Below are 18,710 nucleotides of genomic sequence, written 5' to 3' on the forward strand. Positions count from 1 at the left end.
ATTTAAGATGTAATGACTGTATTTTGTAAACCAACTTGATAAAAGAGTTCATAATTTCAACTTAATCCTTGTGCAGAAACCCTTCCTACCTGATGTTAAATTAGAATAAATTACCTGGTTCCTGCTTTCTATTTTTTTTGAAGTGACCAATAGCCAACGGGTAACTCATTTGCTGAATTACAATTTTATTTTTGTCATCAAGCAGATAATTCCAAAGGTTCATCCAATGACCCAGATAAAATTGTGAACTCTTTGTATGTAAAACCATTGAAATTGACCCTACATTCAACTTGTCCACAGGGCATACATTGGTTCTAGATAACAGAATTCACTTTGTTTTTTAAAAAAACACTTCTCTCAATTGCCAGTGTTTACCAATCATTTGCATTGCCATTGTCACTTTAACTGTACTTATGGCATTTCTCCTTATAGTTAATGAAGCATCAATAGCCAATAAATACAACAAAATAATTTTTTGAAAAATAACAATCTGTGGATTTGATACAGTATCTATAACTTCAAATTGTTCAAAACACTTTAGAGGGAATTGCAGGTAAGTGTAGTGACCTTACAAATGTGACAGCTAGTTTAAAGTCTACCTGAACAGGCAGACAGAACTTTGGGTTAATGTCTCGTATGAAGGATAGCACCTCCTGCAATGTTGCTGGGGTGTCAGGAGCTCAGGCTGTTCTCACCCAGAGGTGCATTTGCAACCAACTGAGACAAGCGAATAGAATCCTGAAACATTGCATTTTTAATCATGCATTCTTCCACCACCCCACACACGCACACATCCCTTATTTCTGCTGTTTTCTTCCCTCCTTCATGAGGCTGTTCTTTTTTTTTGCAATACTAGGATAGGTTGATTGACTACAGAATACAGTATGTACATGAAAATGACAGTGTGCCTGCTGCATCTAAAAAGGAAGTCAGATTATTCTGTTAAGACCTCTCACAGATGGTGAGAAAGATGTGCTCAGCTGTTTGAGTTAATACTTATACTATTTTCATTCCTGCTGATTGTGGTTTGCAGCCAAGGGAGGGGGGGAGCAAATCTAGCTACTCTAGCTAGCTACTCCAGAATGCCTGGCATTCAATATCTGAAGATAACTGGATGGTAAAAGCTGTTTTTCACTTTATTATAGATGACAAGGTTGATTGAAATTTTTTAAATGCATTGTGTCTGGAAAATACAGCTATTTCAAACAAGAAAAAAGTAATATTTTTGGTAAAAATAGTTGAATTTAAAGTGTGTTTTTATCCAAATTGAAAAATAATTGTCTAATTCTGAATTGACAAGGCATAGCTTCAACATATCTGCTCCAGCCTATTCCAGGATTCCTTAAACAAAGCAACAGTAGTAAATAGCTTGAAGACAAAGGATTTTTCAGGACAATGCACGCTTGTTATTTTACCCAAGCAAGCAAATACTATCTACATTTTCACTGCATTAGTTTCTTCATGGAGGTAAGGTGACCAGTTTTTATAGAGTCATTACCTCCAACTGTTCAAACATCTGTTTCACTCTCACAGACATTCTGCTAAATCCAAGATATAATTGCTGCTCTGATTATATCTGGGTGTGAACTTCCTGATTTGTCTTCCTCTATTAACCAGGGCTAGTGCTTTTAATCAATAATTAATCAGAAATAATATCAATATAAGCAGACTCTTTGATGCATAGCTTTAATATTAAAAAAAACTAGAGTCCCCAACAAAGTGGTGTATATGTGCAGCAGACGTCCGGCAAAAGCAGTTGATGCGTCAATTAGTTGTTTCAGAAAATAACTGCCTCCATTGTGGGAAAACGGTGCAGATAACAGGTCAATAAGAGAAATGCAATATACGTACAGTACAAACCAAATGTTCCATCAGAAGTTATACTGTTACTATAGTCACAATTATCAGTATCTCTATCCTCTCATAGACCCTTTCTTTTCCACGCACAATAGCTTTCAATTTGTTTGTCTCTTTTTGAATCTTTCTGTCTACTCTTAAGTATAAGTGTTTGTGTGTCCCTTTCTCTCGCTGTGTCGCTCTCTAACCTGTATATGTAACTTGTGCTGTCAGTTCAAATTGGGAAACATTGAGTATCTGGTAACCTTGAGCATAAGTGAAATGTTTCTCAACATTGCAGACTGACTAACTTTCACATCAGAGCACAGATGCAGATGAGTGGGTTTTACTGATTAGGAACAGGCCAGTGAAATGAATAAACAATCTATCTCACTCACTGCAGGAATTTCTGCATTCGAGGGACTAGGTCAGGCTATAGGGTTCCTGTGGAGAAAAGGAGGCTAGATTTGAATAAAGTGGATGGAAGAACATTCATTGCTCGATTGCCTTTGCAGATCATGTAGGATTTATTTATATTTTTTTCTGATTACATCTAGTTGCAAACTCTTTGTAATTCTATAAACTCATTATTTTTCTTCAAACTTTCTCTTTCCCTTACACATTTGTATCCTTCCTAATGAGGGCATTCTAAATACTGTCCTCCATATCATTTAAAATGTTCACATATTTACAATGTGGGTTTCTGGATTATTCCTTGAAATTTGCAATGAGTTACAGCTATTATCGAATATGTTCTTTTTCTTGTTATTTTGCCAGTTTACAGTTTTCTCCTTTATTCAAAGAAATTTTACTTTATCCACTCTCTTCTGAGTCAAGATTTAGTAAAGGAATTGTTAGACATCTAACATGCTGCATCTTAAACTTAAAATAATCTGAATACATGTTATATATGACCTGTCTTTTGTAAATACACATTGCTTTGAAATTATTTGCAATCTTGTGCACAAATTAATTTTGAATATAATTTCTTCATAATATTGCATGTGAAGGTAATATTCTTTTACAGCAATTCTGTATGTTTTTCAAACTGTGTTGTCTTGGGTATGAAATGTTCTTTTGTTGCATTTTAACATATTCAATAAGCAAAGATACCCTTAGGATTACTATTAAACCAGAACTTTGGTTTGATCTAACCCCTCCATGTAACTACTTGAAGCATTAAGTCATGAAAATTATTTATGGATGCAGCTGCCTCAGTGTCATCCGCTGGGGCTAGAAATATGGAAGATAGAACATGTCATGGGCAGCTGATGGCTGTTTACCAGCACTCCAATTCTAATAATGCCTCCAGACAAGCAGAGAAGCTTGACCTTGATGGGGAATAGATGTTTCTTGAGGCTGTCAGTTAAAATTATTTAAGCTTGTCTGCATGTTTCCAGATGATATATTCTTTAACCTCCCAATAACTAAAGAAACATCAAATAATTTTCAGGAACATTTGGCAGCTACTGGTGTTCCAGTTGGTACTAGTGTTGTGTACATTTTTTTGTGTAATCTAGACTATATCAATCTTGTAAAATTGTTGCATTTATTTTAAAAAAAACTTAAATTACTACCTTGCCTCATAGTGAAGGTTTATAAAAGTTTTAAAAACCACAATCAACTGATGTGTAAATACAGGATATTTCTAATGGAATACCCAGTGTCATTTCTTGAAGTATTGTATATGGATAAAAATAACCCATTTGCAGATACTGTGAAAAATAACTTGTGGTTCTTTGAGTCAAGGAATATGAATAAAGTAATATAGATATGGTCTAGAATGGATTATTACTAATGGACAAAAAGCAAAATGCTGCAGATGCTAGAAATTGAAATAAAAATAAGTCGCTGGGAGCACGCAACAGGCTCAGGCTGCATCTATGGAGAGAGGAAAATTAGTTAATGTTTTAGATCTCTGATCTTTTGTCAAAACAAATTACTAATGGACATTCCTTTAATATATTTTAACGCAAACTAACTGGAATCTGCTTTGGATGAAAAGATGAACATGATTTTTAGGAATTATATGGAGCTTCAGTTGCCATCCATGCAGGTTTTGTTATTTAATTTCACTCTCTTTTGGATAGCTATTGTGGAATGCTGGCAACATAATTAAATGGCTGCTGGAATGAAGTGCCCTTTTTTTAACTATGGACTCCAGTAACCAACCTAGCTATTACTGTATGAATGCAAATGATTATTTAACTGTTGTATGCATGCTCTTGAATCATGTTAATTTAGTGCTGAGGCCTCTCCAGTTGCAGTTCAGACATGAGTGGATCACATACTGAAGCATTTTTAGGCAAACAAACAGAATGAGAGAAATGTCCGTGTATCACAATCCACTAGTACTGCAACCACATATGCACACAAACATTTTTTTTGCCTGCTGAGGGGATTAATTTTTCTGTTGATGCATATCTTTTTAACAATACACTCATGTGACACATGGATTTATCTTTTGTTCTGGACAAGGTAGAGAACTATAGCTGGATGGACAGAATTAAAATGTCTGTCTTTTGAGTTTTTCTGTGTATTCTACTAGGCGCTATTACATCTAAGCCCTGTGCTTCGTGAGATGAACCTAAAATAGTAAGCTTTATAAATTAAATTGCTGATCTTCCAGACCTTGTCACACATTCAGGCCCACACTGTACTTATTAGCAAGGTACTACTAAACCTTATTGAATTACTGGGTGAGCCACCCTGTTGAGATGTTTGCTTGGTTTAATGGGTTAACTTCTTTCTAAGTGAAATCTTATGACTGTGTAGATGTTTACTAAACCTAGCTGCCCCAAGTTAGTCAAATTCCAAAGAACCAAAATGTTCATTGTACAATTTAATGACACCTTTTTTTGGTGGGGGAGAGGGGCTGAGAAAATATACAAAATGAATTGTACAGTATTGCGCTCCATTAAAAAGCCATAAAAATGATATCTTAATTTCTTTAGAAATCAATAATGGAAGACATTACAGAACAAGTTTTTGTTCTATAGATTCAATGCTCTATTGTCATGATCGTTAATTTCACTGTTTTCATAATTTGTATATTGAGAAGTCACATGAATCAAACTAGTATGCAATTTTACTTTTTTAAACAATTTTTGTACCACTTGACATATTCATCTAATGTCCCCCAAGATTTCTTCAATGTCTTAATTCCAACAACTGAATAATAATAATTGTTGCATTTGATATAGCACTTTTCACGTCTTCTCGACGTCTCAAAGTGCTTCACAAAATAGACTGTAAAGTGAATTGACCCTATATTTGTGGGCGAAACGCGTCAGCCAATTGCACACAGCAGTGTCCCACAGTCATGGATTGAAAATGACCAATTTTTTGTTTTGGAGGGATTATTATTAGGCGTGTGAAGTAAGGAAACTTGCCCAAGATTTCGCCCTGCCTGGAATTGAATCCAGGTGTCTCGCTTGCAAGGCGAGGGCTCGAACCACTGAGCTACAGGACTCCATATTTGTAGTTGACAAGGTCTTGTCTAGTTTTTGATTACCTTTGTATGTTTTTTTCCTAGTTTGCAGACATATCACCCATTTACTTATTTTAAAAAATCTCCTGTACTCCCTATTTGCTTTGGTTTCTTTAACCTAAAAATACTGCATAGTGACATGCTATTCAGGTGTGTGCACATTTTTGTTTACTTTTATATAGTTGAGTGGGAAATGTCTTATCCAAGGAGTTTTCTGGATGTAAGGACAATCCTGTTCTCTGGTTGGGTGTTTGCCAGGGAAGAATGCTTGTTCTCGGGATAGTCAGATTGTCATTCTCATTTTATCTCCCCTTGCCTGATGAAATGGATTTATCATATACTCTGGTCCAACCAGGAAAGGTGAATTCTAGAGTTCAAACGACAGCTATTTGGGCTGTAACACAGCTTGGCTGGACATTGTCTGCCAACCGAACTAAGTGCAGTAAAACCCATCAGAAGAACTATCCACCAATTTCTGACCAAAATACTGTACAAGTGAAGCAATGTGTGGGTGAATATATCATCCACTTTGGATCATTACTCATTTAATTTCATGAATCTGTAAATGTCGTGGCATTTGTTGTCATATACACAAAGTACAGCTCTTCATTCAAGTGCTCCAGGAAATTTGCATAACATTCCATGATTCTATGGGATCTGTATTCCCTGGAGCAGCAGAGTTTAAAAGGGGTTGTAATAGAATTCTTTAAAATTATGAAAGGGTTTGAGAGGTCGTGAAAGATTATTTCCACTGCTTGGTGAATTAGCAACTGGGGACGTGAACTGAAAATTTCTGAAAGCCCTAAAAGGTTATAATAATATAATATTCCTTGCATTTGATATAGAGTCTTTGTCACGTGGTTGAAACGTCTCAAAGCGCTTCACAGAACACACTGTAAAGTGAATTGACTGAATATTTTGTGGACGAAACATGGTAGCCAATTGTGGTCTCAATGCAGCAACGAACAAACAGTATAACATTTTTAAGAACATAAACTCTAAGTGGCCATTGTAGATCATTGAATTGCATAAGTTAAACACTTAAAGAATATTAGTATAAAAGAGCATGGGGAAATGGCAAGAAACAAGATTAGGGGAGACAACAAATGCAACCACACTGAGACCATATAATTCCTTCATGTAACCTGCATCATCTGACTAACCTTAGGATGGAGGGAGGGGTGGCGCGGGGGGTTTCTGTGGTCAGAAAGTACTTCTTGACCTCCTCCACTAACTGCTCAATTTGCTGCATAAAAGAGAAGTCCTTTATTTTTGCTTTGATAAACTGTCATTTTGATTAGGAAAGTTTTGAGAACTATATAATTGCCACATTTGTATTTGTTATTCAAATATTTATAATGTGTTTTTGTTTTTTCAGAACAAGTTCTGAATCATTTGAATGTCTGCATGTATTAATTCTTTATCTAACCTTTTTCAAGGCCTAGTTAAAGTAAGCTTATAAAGCTCTTGCCACAATTCTAAATAAAATGACAATAGTCACAATTTATTTGGGTCAACACAAAAAAGAAAGGGTATCTTATGTACCCTTAACAAAAATCTTATGTACCCTTAGACAGTTAGCAAATTTAAGCTAATCATTGAGTGTAGTAATACATAGCTAACTGCGCGCAAGTGAAAACTGTAACTTTTGTTTTAAAATCTTGCGTCTGCTAATCCAACTGAAAAGCTTGATCTGAATTGTACTAGACTCTAACTGTGTATCTTTTGATGTTTACTTTTGCTTCTAATCCTGACTTATTCCACCACGACTTGCCATTTATCCTCCACCAGGCTAGCCCTTCAGCTCCCTTCTTACTCTTCCTGGGGGCACTGTTACAGACTTAAATAACTCTTGTTTCCATCTTTCCAAAGACTAAAGCCCCTTTCTCAATACTGCCTAAGATATCACCACTGTTGAATGCAGCTATAATCAAAATCAATCATTGCCAAATTCTGCATTTTTTGTTTGCAAACAGCTAAATAGGAAGATAATTAGAAAAAAAAGGTTGTACTGTTGGCAAAGAACTGTTTCCTGCGCAGGATGCAGCACCATATTGTAATTTACATCTCAGTGTCACTGCTGTGGCGTACTTACAATTAACGCAGTGATATTGGTTGGGACAAATTGCTTGGTGGAAGAATTGTTCTTTCTGTATTTTATCAATAGAGTGTCAGTTTCTCAGTGGCCTCAATATAAAAATCTTTTGTACATATTCTAGTGTTTACATAACCATGTAGTATTTAGGTAAAGCTTGTTTGCATTTGAATTAATTTGCTAACATTTGATTATATATTAATGTGTTTCAAGTAGAATATATATGAATCTGCCATGCATTAAGTTATATTGTCTCATACTAACTGTTTATTTGCATTATAAGTTGAGTTAAAATGTTACTTTTTCTGGTGATACATTTGTTTCCCAGTGAAACTAAATACATTGTTTGAACCAACAAGTAAAACTTCCAAATAAAGATGACCATGTTGATTAGATTTAGATTGAAATGTTCTAATCTACGACAAAAACAACATCTAAGTCATCTATTTTCAATAGATTCAATAGTTTTAAAAATGTCTTGATCCTTTTCGTTGGAATAATAAGTCTATAAACCTAAGAGAAAATAAAACCTGAATATTTTCTGATGGTTTTTTTAAAGCTAAAACACACATTCACTGGAAAGGTTCTATTTTTATAGCAAGTTTCTTAGCTTTTACCTAGTGAAGCTTCCTGAAATGAGGTAAAAACATATTACAATTTTTTTCTATGTAAATGCATGAAGTCTCATGCCTTCCTTCTGCCTATCCATCTTGCCCACACTCAATCTGGCTTTAAATCCTGCCATAAAACCTACCTCTTTGACAGGGACGCATCCCCTCATTTCCTGCCATCCCTCCTCTCCTCTCTTGTTCAGCATCCAACTTAGGCAGTGGTAAGTGCTCCAATACTTTATCATATTGCATTTATACAAATGCAAGTCATTATAATAGATTAATTCAATGTAGTTTAGGAATTGAAGCATAATTAATTGTTCCATGCAAATACTTTCCTCAGATTGCCTGTGTGCTTTCTGATCAGTGGATTTCTTAAGCTCATATATTTTTTCACTTTGACTTACTTGCTGTTTGGCATGTATATTCGAAATGCTTTTATTTATCTTGGGGTCAAGGTGCAGACGCAGTTGGACCGTACTGAGCAGCCATTCTTGTGGAACTTACTATCCTGTTCTAGTTACATTTCAGTTTGTATCATGTCACACGGTTATTCTACTTGCATAATTGCAAAATATTAACTGCCAACCCTACATTATTCCATCTTGAACTAGCTGTAAATCATTTCCATTGTTACTAGAAATGTATTTTTAAAAAGTGAAGTTTTCATTTAATACTAGAGCATAACAACGACGACTTAAATTTATATAGCGTCCTCCATGCTGAGCGCTTGACAATAATGGAGCCCGATGCTGAGTCCAGGACTTTTATAACAAGTACAGTAACTTAAGTTCATTCAACCAGGGTGCCTTATACTGCTTGATGACAATAGCTCTTCAGTTTCTTTCAGAACTTGGGAGTGCACTTGTAGATAAATAGTTATACACTGGATGGTCAACAGTTGTGGCAACTGTAAAAAGTTGCTCTGTACGTTAAAAGTTTCAGTTTTCTCAACAAAATCGTAGCCCGCGATTTTCTTACAGCCTTACCAATATACAATTAAGTGGAGTGAACGGTACATTGTATGTTCCCAGGAACAGAGAAATCTACTGCTTCTCTGAGGACTCAATATGGGTGGCCTATTTCACCTGTTGTATGTTGCAATGATTTGTGGAACATTGACAGCAGCTGCAAAAATGAAACCAGCACTGTACAACTTCAGTACCTGGTTACCTTCTTTGATGGTCTTGGCAGGAACAGAGCAGCTGAATAAGAATGGAATTTAACGATCAATACTAGGATTATTGAATCCAAATAATGATGCAGTGATAGATATCAATTCATTATTGCAATTAGTTATTACTATCATGAGTGTTGTTACAAATGTTGATTTTATTCTAGATATTTTGATGAACTGTGCCATTTTTGATTGTTCGCTCAATATTCAATGGAGGCAATTCATACTGCATCTATTTTTGTAGTTGCATTCTATGTTTTGATGTGAAATTTTCATCCATTGACTGTTGAATGAGGTATGCCTATTTCTGTTTTTTCTCTATTTTAGCCTGGCAAGCAGCTTGTTAATGGTACAGATTTCCCATGCAGATTTCTTTTTACTATGTGTCCACATTCATTGGCGTTTCTCTCAGTCTAAGACTTTTAAGGGAATATCATTGTCCATGTAAAATGATATGGATCTAATTTTACTTGGTGTTTGCAAATGATCTATGCAGTGAAGCAATGAAACTGTTGCAATGAAGCTGGTCTTAAGTCATTGAATGTGTTTTCTAAAAATATATTTTTCTTAAAATAGCTTCAACACCAAATTGTGACTGCACTAAAGCAGGTGTCACATTTGCTGCAGCATGAGTTTTTTTGTTGTTCAATATTGATCTTTGGGAACTTGAGGTTTGATCAGGCTATTCCTAATTGTACAGTTCTGAAAATTAAAACTGTCCTTTTCCTTGTTCAAATATTTAAAGCAACAACAACAAAATGCATTTATATAGAGCCTTTCACGTTGGGAGGATATGCCAAAGGCGTTGGATCATTACGGGTTTGCACAAGTGTTGGGGGTTGGAATCAAGAGGGGAAGAGGGGAAGGGAGATGGGGGTTGGAAGATGACTGAAGGTTCGGTCAAAGAGGAAGGTCTTGAATTGGGCCTTGAAGGAGGCAAGGGAGGGGGGAGTCAGAGGGGCACCGGGAGTTCCAGAGGGTGGGCAACACTCTGTAATATCTAAAACAACGATAGTATTATATCTGATTAGATTTTCAAAAGGATACACATCTAATAATTGATAGTGAAACTGTTATTAAATGATTACAACTAGTGTATTTGAACTGAGAAGAAAATATTACCATAAAAATAGTTACTATTGTGTTGTTATAGTATTCTGTTATCCAATGTAAATATTGAGCAAACTTGCACAAAGTACATCAATTTAGATTCCCTGATAAATAGTCAGTGTGCCTCCGCAATCGTTTCTTTAAGATGAGGTAATGAAAGGTTGATTGTTTAAAACAAATCTCTTAATTGCTTGAATAAGTCAGCATTTCAGATGCTTAATGCAGTTGAATTTATTCTGATTCAGTAAACAAAGCTGAATATGGCATGTAAGTATTGCATATTGACACATTGATTCTGAAAATAAGAGTAAGCGTGGATTACATAGTTGAGATGATTTTTGTTAACAGATACAATGCCGTGCCTGGGGCAGCTTGTTTAAAAATCCACAAAGGATTGTTGTGCAAAGCATCAGTTCATAAGGTTTGCAAACAGTTAGAATATAATGAAACAAGGAGAGTAGTTAAATAGATAATATTTCACTGTCTATGAAAAGGTTCACTATAAAAATAATGAAACAAATTAAGAGAATTTAGCTAAATATGTTTAATATTATATAATAATAATTTGTGCATTTGGTACAGCATCTTATCACATTAGAAGGCAGTCTCGGAGCACTTCTCAGGATTTGCTATGAAATAGAGCAACTGTATATTTGTAGGTAAACATGGCAGCACAAATTTTAAATTACAGTGTAAAAATAAAAGGAGCATTGAAGTATTGATGTTTTTAATAATAAAATTTATGCAGGCAAATACCTTTTACCTTTTGCTAGATTCATTTTCTTTTAAGAATTAGGCTTCAAAATTTTAAAACTGCAATTAAAATTTTGAATTTCAGCTGTAATTGACTTAAGAGCAGATTTGGCAGAGGTTTGGGAATACAGTAGTTGTTTGCCTGCCTCCTTGGCTGAGAAATAATTTGTAATATCTGATTAAACTCTCCAGGTCATAAAAACAGATCTGGCTACTGTCCAACTTACTTATGTGAACTAAGCTAGTTTATAATTGTTCTTATGCAAACCATGCTTTCTGTTTCGCTACTAGAACTGGAATAATTTTTTGCAAGGTTGACTTTAGATTCTTGTGATGCAGAAAACTATAATCCCATTCCCAGCTGCTTTGTTTTTCAATAAAGGATCACAGATTCCACAATTTTGAACAAAGTAGCAAATTCAATCAGTTGTGTGTCACTGATTGAGATTAAATAGAAGAGAAAGCAAGGAAAGTTTATCTTAACTGATTCCGTAAATAAGTTTGTTCATCATGTTCATTGTTAGTTCTGAATCATTTTTTCATTCTTATTGGTCTCCGTAATTGCTTTCGTTTTTTGAAACCGAACCGCTGCATAAGCGCTATCAGAATTGGACGTCTTGTGATGAGATGACATTGAATAGACATTTAATAGAGTAGTCATCCAACAGAAATATAATAATAATCCTTGCATTTTTATATAGCGCTTTTCACATCTTCTAGACATTTCAAAGCGCTTCACAGAATATACTGTAAAGTAAAAGAACAGTACTACCAAATTACATTTGTAAAGTGTCTTTCACGTCGGGAGGACGTCCAAGGTGCTGAACAGACAGACTTATGGACCCGAGCTCGGGGTCAGGTCAGGGAGGTTGGAGGGCGGGGGGGGGGAAGCAGGGAGATCGAAAACGTGGTTTAAGAGGAGGTGGGTGAGACGGGTGAGATGGGTCTTGAAGGAGGCAAGGGAGTGGGTGAGTTGGAGGGACTACGGGATGGAGTTCCAGAGGGTGGGGCAGAGTGGCGGAAGGGCCGCCCGCCAATAGTGGGGCGAGCGAAGCAGAGGACGTGAAGCAGGCCGGAACCCGCTGAGCGGAGCGAGCGAGCAGGACGGTGGGGGTTAGGAGATTACAGAGGTAGGGGGGAGCAAGACTGTGGAAAGCTTTGAAGGTGAGGACCAGGATCTTGAACTGTATCAGATCCTGGTTATAGGAATTGTTTATGTATCTGGATGAAATCACTTCACCTATAAGTGTGTACATTTTTAAGGAGGCTTTAAACACTGGTTTCTTACCTGACAAAATAATTTTGTTTCTCCTCAATATAGAGAAGTTTATTTGGGGAGGACAAATTTGCAGGATTATGTGAAGAGAGCAGGGGAGTGGGAATAACTTGGACAGCTCTTTCAAAGAACTGGCACAGACAAGATGGGCCGAATGGCCTCTTTCTGTGCTGTATGATTCTATGAAGTTGCTCTGAAATATCTCGCCTCTAATATCCCTTTATTTTTATGGTGTCCATTTATTTTTAGGGGCAGCTGTTTACGACTGGTTGTAGTAGTTGTTAATTCTGTTTTTGAAAGAGCATCCCCAACAAAACTCTTAAGGATGTATTAAAACAAAGAAAAAGAAATAAACCCATCCAAAACAATCACTGTGGAGCAACAGGGAAATCATGTTATTGATCCAAATGTTGTTCTTTCGCATCTGCCTCTTATATAATAATCGATGCATTTGATATAGAAATAATAATAATAATGGGGGTAATAATTCTCTCAAAAAAATGTGACTGTTTGTCAAATTTGACTGTTTGTGGGACATTGCTGTGCACAATTGGCTGCTGCATTTTGCCCACAAAATATACAGTCAATTTACTTTACAGTATAGTAAGTACATCATCATATTGAAATAGCTCAAAGCACTTCAAAGGTAATTGCAATTAGGGGTAGCGATTATGTTTGAAGGCAAATGCAGCAACTATTTTCTACGTAGCATCCAACAGTGACGATAAGGTGCATGATCATTTTTCAGTTTTAATATTTTATTCAAACAGCAACTCTGACAATCCTTTAATACTGCACTAGAGTGCCAGCCTAGATTATGAGTTCAAGTCCTGAAGTGGGGCTTGAATCCACAACCTTCTGACCTTGAGGTGAGAGTGCTACCAACTGAACTAAGTTGACACCACATACTTTTGTTCTATGAAAGAACACTGTGGTGAGATGTTATATGCTGATTCACAAGGCTGTGAATACTGAAGATGTCTCATAAAAGGACATACTGGAGCAAATCATTTTGAATTCTGCCATTATACCTCAGCATGTACTATTCACAAACATAGATGTTACTTTTAGTGATCATATTATTTCATAGAAAATAACAAAGATTCAGATTCACAATTTTACATTGCTCCAAACAAATACAATTCTTAGTGTTCTTAATGGTTATGAAATGTATGCTGTGGGAGAAAACATTGCAAGAAATGTAATGTTAAACAAGATGCAAACCTTTTAAGCAGTTAAAGTACAAATCTCAGCACCAGAAAATATTTATTTCAGAGGTTAGGTGATCACCATTGTTGCACAGTGTTTTTCAATATACATTTTCTGATTGAAAATCATTGATCACAACTGGTAGACTTGAGCCATTCTATCACACTCCCCAAAAGCTCCCCAGTGTGCAATTGAGCTGCTGTATACAGGAAGGTTACAATGATTTGGATGAAGAAAGTTCTTTCGGCCATTTCAGCTCAGCTTCTAGAATCCCAGCTCAACATTGCAGCATCATGCTCTTCGACTCCAGTTCCTGGTGTCATCAATGCTTTTTTGTGTCATCGATCCTTTCAGACTGCAAACCATGGGATGCCAAATCCTGTATTTATCCTTAAGGGTGCAAAAAAAATTTTTTTTTTAAACAATTGCAAATCTGGGCTGGTTTAGAGCTTTGAATAGGGCATAGAAAAGTGAGCTCAGTGTAATTCACATCTATCATGTTTATAATGGAATGGGTGTGAATTGCACTAACCCTGAAACCATATCCTCTTGGTGGTTTGAGGAGTAGGACTCAAGCATGATTCACACTTGCTCTTCAATTATAAGTAGCGTATCTCATGGTGAATGACCCCCAACATCACAGTCGCTCACTGTCAAGCTTACAGTACAGGAAAATCCCCTGTTTTTTGATCAACTATAAGCAAATGTGTGTCAATGGGTATTGTCTTTAAACAATATATTTATTAGAATAAATTGATTATGAGTTATATTTATGGTCTGTTCATGGGATCTGCTGTTGGTTCCAGAGGAATCATTTAATAAGATATTTTGATCTTCAGCTCCAGGATTGTTTTTGAAAATGTATCTCTTTCTCCTTTCTACACAGTAATCCCATCAAGCAACCTATCTCTGAAATGATGAAAATATATCTAACCGCTTATAGTGACCAATAGCCCTGGAACTTAAACTTTAGGTTTCCTTTTGGGAGTCGGGGTCTTCAGCTATTCTCTCAAATCTACAGTGGTTCAGAATTAGAAAGTGAATATTAGCATTCACTGGAGTATATAATTGACATTTGCCTTGTATTGAGTTTTCCATTTATTTTTTTCCTAGGTATATGTGGAATTTGATGACTTAGAATGGGAAAACCGTGAATGGGTTAAAGTTTATGAAGATTTCCAGATTTTCTTGGTGGAGGACCAGCTGGTGTGGGCTAAGAGAAAGAACCCCAGCCAGTGTCAGGGATCAAAGAATAAGCTGATTCAATGGCCTGCTTTGGTGAGTAACATACACAGTCAGCTCTGTTTAAGACATTTCCAAACAATGTGTATATTGTATTTGGTGGATGAAATACTTCTCCAAAATCGCTAGTAATTCCAAATGAAAAAATAAAAGAATTTCTTCCATATGAAAACAAAAGTCACCTATCTGAGAGGAACAATTAACTGTGTTGGAAATTATTTAGGGACATTGTTGGCTGAAACACTTGCATTCACTATGTTCCAAAGATTTTCTATCTTTCAGCAAAGCACATGATGAGCATGAAGGCTCAAAAAATACCACCTTTACTCAATAGATAAAATAATATTTTATGAAAGGTTGTATCCCTTCCTTGTTGAATTTTAGATCTGGTCTATTTTGTTGTCTCCCTTCATCCCTCCTCAACTGCTATTGCTTTTTCGTTGCAATTGGGGTTACCCAAGAGTGGGTCACTTGGTGACTCGACCTCCAGCTTATTTTCCTCCCTGCAGGAAAACACTAGCCTTGCCTCTTATCTGTGCTTAAATGTATGATCAATATTAGAAAAGAACTGAGTGGAGAATTGCAGAAGCAATATTACATTGTTCACTGTTGTACATCTTTTTGAATCAACTACAGTTGCATCAAAACATGATTTGTTAACACTTCTGTTTTCTGATATATTTTAGGACAGGAGGGACAAGTGGGATTGATTTGGGTAGCTCTTTTCAAAAACATGATAGGCCGAATGGCTGCCTTCTGTGATGTATAATTCTATGATTCTATGACAGCAGAAAATAGTCCCCAATATTCTTAATCGATTGACAAAATATTGTTTTCCTAATAGCACATATCAACTTCATTCTTTTTCACACATTGAAATTACAGTCAAACCTGTCTTCAACAACCTCTCAGAGGACTGGGCTAAAGTGGCCTTTAAATAAGGATGGCCTCTGAGTAAGGGTTTATTTTGTGGCGAACCCAAACTAAAGGGGCACACCAAGGTGATTGTTAACAGGCTTCAGTTTGCTGAATAGAGGTGATTGCTTGAACATGTTTGACTGTACTTCTATTGAAAGTGACTGTCACATTTACTGTTGTTCAATAGGATAATATACACCAACAAGGTCCACATCACCATTGCGCTGAATAACCAATTCATCTGTTCTTTTAAAATAATTTTATATTTTTAGTAATTGACTTTTTATAGTTTCGCTATCATAGTCTATTTTTTGCAGAGGCAATACGTACACCTTGAATACATTGAAATAGTGCTAATTGGTCCCAGTGTTCTGAATACTATCAATTTACATTAGCCTTACATTAGCCACATGGCCAAACAAACTCAAACCATTTTAAACTGCATCCAATTTTAAGGGTGTTGATGGATTTCTGCATGTGTCAGATACTCAGCTGACCAAAAATAATACTTTAATTCCCCTTTAAACTGTTTTGCTCCCTTTTCAGCTTTAATCCATTTAAATTCATTGTACTATAAATCTTTCTCTCTAACATTAATTTTAGTTCTCAACTGACTTTTATTTGAAATCCAGATCATTGTACTTTTGTGTTTCTTTGTATCATTTTAAATTCTTCTTGGACTTAAGGTTGTTATTGACGTTCTCATTTAGCTACTGTTGTCTTTTCTTGCTATGTTGCTCTTTATCATTATGGTATTCATTTATCTTCTGCTTTATGTTCCCTAACACTTGCTTTTTAACACTTTTAAAGTGATGCAAAAAAATGTTTATGTCTCTTTGTTGTGATATCAAGTACAATCACTAGAACTCGTGTTAATACACTTCCAAGTTACGAACAATTTCTGGTGGAGTGGTAAATGCGAAATCAAATAAACATCTATTCTGGTAGTTGTTTTGTACAGTGAATTGTGAACATGTTATTCCCTCTGATAATGCTTGTATTTTCATTTCTCCTTTTCAGTTGGTGCTGGTTTGTCTACTTTATCTCTTTCTTACTGGAATTCTCCATGTGGAATGATGTTTAGCAATTGGAATTCCCTTTTTTTAGATTCACATTAATGCTTGCCTAAACAACTTTCTGTTGACCTGTTCACCTTGAGCTGGCGATCTTTAGCAGTTGACAAACACTACTTGTCTTTTCATGGCTAATTTCTAAGGCTCAGTGTTTTTAAATTGAGACTATGTGGATTGGTCGGTGCATTATTAGTGGCTCGGTGATTATGGAATGAAATGTGAAATAAATATTTCCTAGCATAAACCACAATAATGTGACACTGATACAGTATGTGTTTGGCAAGCTTGTTACTTTGTATGACAAAAAATATAATAAAATTAAGCAGATTTTTAATTAATTTAGTTTTTAAAAGAAAATTCCATGTAAATAACAAATATTTTCATCCCGTGGATCAAACAATTAGCATGTAACTTACAAGAAGCAAAGTTATGAAGGAATTATTACAATCCTCATTAGAGGATGAAAAGTATTTTTCCAAAGTTACCTACTTTAATGAAATATTTTAATTAATACAATGTTACTGAGAGCTATTAAGCATGAAAGGCACTGGAGATTTATTTAAGAATAGCCAAGTGTGATTTAACCAATTTTTTTGTTTCTTTCTCCTTCAATACTTCTCACAAATAGTACCCCTAACAATAGCAGCTTGTTAACTAGAGGGAATCAAGGCAGTAAATCAAGTTTATACTTAACAGTTTCATATTGTGCCTCAAACTTTATCCAGAACTTTTTTTTAAAAAGAAAACAGAATATTGTCTTCATGACAAATGTTTGGCAAACTTTTTACTTTTATTTACAAACTGAATCTATGTGAGGCAATGCCATAAATGCATCAAAACATCATATCATTATTTGTGAACAGCTTCATTGTGACAAAATGACACACTGCTGTTTTGACAAACATTAACAATTAGCTCAACACATTGAGAATAACATAAATGAAATGTAGCATGGCTTTAAGTTATTCCTAAAGAAATGAGAAGTCTCAATCACAACCAGTATAAATTAGACCTTAAATTTTTAACTTAAAAAAGTAATAATATTTAGGGCCAAGGGCTAAATTGTTCAACCTTAAACCATGTTTTGGCCATTTGCTAAATTGTTGTGAAAGAAAAATGTTATTCTGTGGCTAATCATAGGAATAAAAAAAGAGTCAGTGCTATGATGTCTACTGTATTTTTATATTTGTTAAAAAATATTGGACAATGTGGTCTATGAAAGTTTTAAGTTTCACTACTAATCTGTCAGGTTATCCATTCTTGGTATTATAAATGAACCTTGAAGAGCACATTTGTGTGAGCATCCTGTGGATGTAGTTTCAGCTCTTTTCAATAATTGTTCTCCAATGCAGTGAATGACTGGTTAATCATTTACTGAAGTTAAGTGGTTGACCTCAGCTAACCTCAGAGTGTTTGTGATTCATTTTGCCAAAATAGCTTTCTTCTCTGACAAAGGCTGGTGAGATTTGTTATTGCCTAAATTATCTTTGCTGTCTGTGCAGTCAGAGGTTTCTGGCATGTAAACATGAAACAAAACACAAGTTTACTCAAGTTTTCAAATTCAAGGATTATTATCATTACGAAGATCTACATATTCTGGCATTGTTTGTAGAACTGTCAGTTTTGTGATGTTAAGGAGGAATTAACTGGAGTTTTTAGAGTAAATAATATAATATTTTCCAAATTAACATTCAGAAGTGTTTTTGTCAAGGATGAGGCTGTTGAATGTGTCAAAGGGATGGTTACTATAGCAACTGCAAAAAAAACTACTCAAATGTTTGGTATTACTGTGAGCTGCAACCTTGAGATTTTGATTGTGAGATAAAGTGGGTGTCACACTAATCTTCATAATCACTTTATTATATCAGCAGTTATAAAATGAGCAATATCCTAATTTTATTTTTATTTCACCATAATTAA

At 35.4% G+C, this 18,710-nt stretch overlaps 1 protein-coding gene across 1 annotated transcript in view; it reads left to right on the forward strand.

Moving 5' to 3' along the window:
* The window catches only part of jmjd1cb (jumonji domain containing 1Cb), an 85,535-nt gene that overhangs the window by 17,789 nt on the left and 49,036 nt on the right, over positions 1-18,710 (forward strand). Inside the window, exon 2 of the mRNA XM_007897239.2 lies at positions 14,671-14,835. Coding sequence (XP_007895430.2) covers positions 14,671-14,835 — 165 coding nt within the window. The remainder of the gene's footprint in view (positions 1-14,670; positions 14,836-18,710) is intronic.

The sequence above is a fragment of the Callorhinchus milii genome, unplaced genomic scaffold (assembly GCF_018977255.1).
Source record: "Callorhinchus milii isolate IMCB2004 unplaced genomic scaffold, IMCB_Cmil_1.0 Scaffold7, whole genome shotgun sequence".
Taxonomy (NCBI): Eukaryota; Metazoa; Chordata; class Chondrichthyes; order Chimaeriformes; family Callorhinchidae; genus Callorhinchus; species Callorhinchus milii.